Source organism: Triticum urartu, chromosome 1A (genome assembly GCF_056163025.1).
Source record: "Triticum urartu cultivar PI428250 chromosome 1A, HENAU_Tu73, whole genome shotgun sequence".
Lineage (NCBI taxonomy): Eukaryota > Viridiplantae > Streptophyta > Magnoliopsida > Poales > Poaceae > Triticum > Triticum urartu.
The window spans coordinates 38,962,354-38,966,922 of record NC_141873.1 but is presented as its reverse complement, the minus strand read 5'-3'; the positions used below and the strand labels follow the sequence as shown (position 1 = coordinate 38,966,922).

At 47.5% G+C, this 4,569-nt stretch overlaps 1 protein-coding gene across 1 annotated transcript; it reads right to left on the bottom strand.

Annotated features, from left to right (window-relative positions):
- Positions 1–966: 966 nt before the first annotated feature.
- LOC147989769 (uncharacterized) lies at positions 967–2,539 on the bottom strand. Its single transcript, XM_087536069.1, has 3 exons — positions 2,456–2,539; positions 1,573–1,970; positions 967–1,477 (listed from the first exon to the last, which is right to left on the bottom strand). The coding sequence occupies exons 1-3, from the start codon at positions 2,537–2,539 to the stop codon at positions 967–969; spliced, it is 993 nt and encodes a 330-aa protein (XP_087392195.1).
- Positions 2,540–4,569: the final 2,030 nt, after the last annotated feature.

The window sequence follows — 4,569 nt, the reverse complement described above, 5'->3', positions numbered from 1 at the left end:
CTTGTTCGTGTAGAGGCCGGGTCTAATTGATATCTGCTTGATATTAGTATATTCCCATTTAAAAAATGTAAAGAAAGGAAAAATGAAAGAAAATACTATTTGTGTTATTACTACAGTTGCAGTTTACATGCTTTGGCTAAGTGGATGTATTTCATACCAACGAATGGTGGTGATTCGTGAGTGATACTAATGTTCATGTTGGCAAGATCACGGAATAAGAATGCTGGTATTCAGTAATATTCAATGATGGCAGTATAGACCTGTTACAGATTGATGTAAGCTTGTAGACTTTTTGGAGTTCGGGTGTGGGCACCTGGTGGCAGCAAAACTTTACCCTGGAGTGCCAATTTGTTATGCCATCTACTGAATTAAGTTTTATTTCTTTTTATTTTTGCATATGATGATAATTTGCAGAAATAATATACAGCAGGAGAGTTCCCTCTCATGGAAAACTTGCTGTTCTGAGAACTTGCTTGAACCTTTACCTAGTGGGAGCATGCTAAATACGAATTTTCAAAGTGCTGTGGAAAGTTTCCTCTTCCCTTCCTTTTCCTAGTTGTAGTACAAGAATACTGTTTTACACAGCATGGTACAGTAAACTGGAGACCAATTCCAGCATCGCCATAATCACAATTCATAACTTAAGAGGGAAACAAGCAAACACATACAATACTTGAGAAGGAAACCAGCTGATTCATCAGAGCAACATTACAATAGTTAGATATATATATTAATCTAACTAGTTAGACTTGATCATATTAATCCAAGCTCTTCCGCTAATACAAAAATGGATGTATTTCGGTGAGTGTTCCAGAGAGACAGGTTTCCAATCAGCCAAGTACATCATAGAGATTTTTTGGCATTCCAAATAGGAATTGGCATCACAAATACTTATGCACAGACATAAAAGGTTTCACATTCCATCGGTTTGTAACCCACACCGCCCATCAACTTCTCACCTAATCATCAGGCATCCTCATCTTCATCAGCAGCAGCTGCAGCAGCAGCAGCTGCAGCAGCATCATTGAAACCAGGATTGGCGATGTTTGCACCCGCGCCCCTCTGCAGCAGACACCGCTTTAGCTCATCATCAAGCAAAGTTCCTTCATCCCTCATTATCCATCTAATGTCACCATTGTCCCCAATGATCTCGTCAAAACTTGCGTGATTGCAAATGTTCATTATCCTTTGCAGGACCTGAGGACTCTCCACCTCACCATACTTTGCCCTCTGCAGTGAGAATTTACACAAGTGTCCCCAGCTGTTTATCCGTTCCCAGTGATGTGGTTCTAGAGGAGTCTCTTGACCAGTCCTCATGGCCCTCATGACGAGCCTCAAGATGCATAGGAGTCTAAAGGCCTCAATGAAGATTACTATAGCACAAAGAGCGGCTTTTCTTATGTCATCCTTGCTGCGATTTGGACGGACTAGCGCATAGAACATGTTCTGCATGAACTGTGGCCCTCCAACTTTAGTCCTGATACACAACAAGACATGCACATTAGTTGATGAATCCAAGCTGCATTATATTTATGCACGTGCAATGGGATTTTGTGACAAATGGTAACTCACTTCTTGTTATGAGCAGCGTCTACGCCAATGTCCTCCGAGTTTAACCAACTAGGCACATAGAGACGACTGAATCTGCCCCATGGCCCCCAAGCCTTGAGCACCCTGCGTCTGATTGCGACCATATAGCCATCATAGTCCGACACCAAGAGTTGCACGCATAACGAGGGATCCTTTTCCTCAAGGGAGTTAGACAGCTCGATAATATGGTAAAACACTCCGCTCTCATCGATTTCTTTGCCTCCATTCTTCTCTCTAGCCCTGGGGTTCTTGTGTGGGGTGACGGGTGCCCGACAGTAGCTAAAGGGAGCGAGACCACAGGCTCTTCTGAACCTCAGTCTCATAAAAGCGACATAATCAGCAACCGAGCAATTCACATCGAATGAAATCACTGGGATCTCCTGCATTTAGTCAACGAAGAGAGTAGTGTGTCAATGCCAACGTGATGAGATTGCATTGCTAGCATCAGTCCTTCCATAGGACTCACAAAATGAATACACGTACACTAGATAGTCAGCGCAGCAACATATTCAGAAATCAGAACAGCATGGAACACAGCTATGAAAAGACTGATCAGAGAAGACAGCAAAACTTAAAGGGAATACTCATGTAGGGGCTCCCAGTCACAGAGCCGACCCCGCCCGTACGCGGGCTGCACCGCCGCGGCCGCGCGCCCCGTGCGCGCGCGGCTTGCTCCTTCCTCGCCCCCGGCCCGTGGGAGGCGCCGCGCCCCAAGAAGGCAAGAACTGGCACGGCCTCCGCCCAAAACCGGCGATCGACCCTTGGAGCTAGATGCAACGCGGAGGAGGAAAATAGGAAGCTTCTTTCGTCGTCGGGCGCAAAAACAGGGGGGGTGGGGGGAGGGAGAGGAGGACGACGAGCTTACGTTGAGCCTGCGCTGCCAGGGGCCGCACATCGGGCCGGTCCGGGGCGGCAGGGGCGGCGGCGGCGGCGCCTCCTCCTCGTCCATGCCGCCGCTGACGGAGGAGGGAGGATTTGGGGAGGGGCTCCTTCTTTCCCCCCGCTCTCTCTCTCTCTCTTCTCCCTCTCTCTCTCTCTCCGTGCCTCAGGGTGCAGGGTTTTGCCTTTCTTTTGAAACTAGCTAGGGCGCACGCACACGCACACCAAACCACCGCCACGGCCCCACATTCTGACAAGCTCCATTCATCAATTACAAGCATCTCCAAGTATCGCCTGGCAGTTATTATCCTTATTAATTAATAAAAAAACTGAGAGCTGGGATTCTTTCACTGAACAAGCTCTTTTCCTTGATAAATTAAACGAGCGGCTGCCACTGTTCACCTGGTTTCTTTACGAGCATGCATTTTCTTGCCGTGTACCGCCGCTATGTGTGTAGTGTCTTCTCCCACCAGAGCGACGGCCCGTTCAGCCCATCAGCAACTTACTTCAGCAGTTAATTTTTTTTATTTCAACCATAAAATGCTTTCCTAAAAAAATGCTACCCCTAAAAAAACAATAAAATGCTAGTACATCCCCCGCAAAAAAAAGAGGTGTCTTGCAAATTATTTCATCAGCCATACGTTGCGCATCAACAAACACCCCCGCCACCCGAAAAAGGAGGATAAACCCCGGGATCTTTAGTGACTGATCCACACATTTTATTTATTACTCCCTCTGTAAAGAAATATAAGAGCGTTTAGATCACTAAAGTAGTAATCTAAACGCTCTTATATTTGTTTATAGAGGGAGTATTAATTATTAAATGATGCCAAGCATTGGCATTTAAGAAAATCTAAGGCAGCCACGGTGAGCTTGCCTAGCGCTAACATCTCCACAAACCATCACCTATCCTATAACTGTAGACCATAATCAACCGGTTGAGCAGCATGCGACCGACCATAATCCACGTGGCATGACAATGTCGCTTTTGGGCGTTGTCATGCCACGTTTGTGGCGGCGGCAACGGAGATGAGCCACTTCAACGTCCCGATCACCACTGCTCGTTGCAATGGCACGCTGCCATGGTCGACAAACCGTGTGGCAACTCACCGATCCAGGGTTGTCGCCCCACCGCCTGATCCGGCATGCCGATTTTCGAACCTCCGTTGTGGCCCATTTTTGCTACCGGGCAGGGACGAGAACATTGCCCCCTGCACCAACCCCCGCGCCACGACATGATCTCCTTGACCAATTGTTTTTTTTTGTTCTGAATGATTTGAAGATTGCTCACCATGCCCGCCACGCGGCGAGACCCAGCAATGGCTTGTTGGCATGAAGTCTACAAAAATGGCTAAAAACGCAACAATTGTTTGTTTTTTGTTTTTGTTTTTTGCTGAAGCAAGGAGCCGCATATATAGGGACCAACAAGTTTAATCCATATTGCATTGCACACAACATTAACCAATCCATCCGACCTAGGTAGAGCTGGTAGCGTCGATCAGCTGCAATGTGTCTGGCGGCAGGCATGGCACGCGCGCGCTTGAAATTTTGGAGGCCGCGCGAAGCAAGCAAAGAAGGGAGACCCGGTTCCACCTGACCTGTTGACGCCTAGCTGGTCCACCAACGGCAGTTCCGAACAGGGAAAGCACCTAGTCGGCCTTTCTTGGGCGCAGCCTCTGTGCACCCCTCCATTTCCGGCTCTCCTCCCTGCTTTGCCTGCGCCGCATCGTGGCTTCGCTAGCTACCTTACCTATACGCTACAAAGTACAGTACTATACTAGCAGGCAGACGCAGACCGACTTGTGAAGCAACACGCACTAGCTAGCATATGTGATCGTCAAAACAGAGTTACTTTTTGTTCGAGACAAAAAATGTTAGATCAAAATTAGAGTATTACGTGCGCGTCATCGCTCCCTGCAGGCTAACTATTTTGCGTGCATGCATGCATGGCATGCAGCGCATCGCCATCACACTTTTCTCTCGCGGGCCGCCGGCCCATCGCTGCATCGCTCCGCTCCGTCATTAATTTTAATATTTTTTTTTATTTTGCAAGGGAAACATCTAATCTATTCATCAATTGTCAAGATAGTACGCGAATCA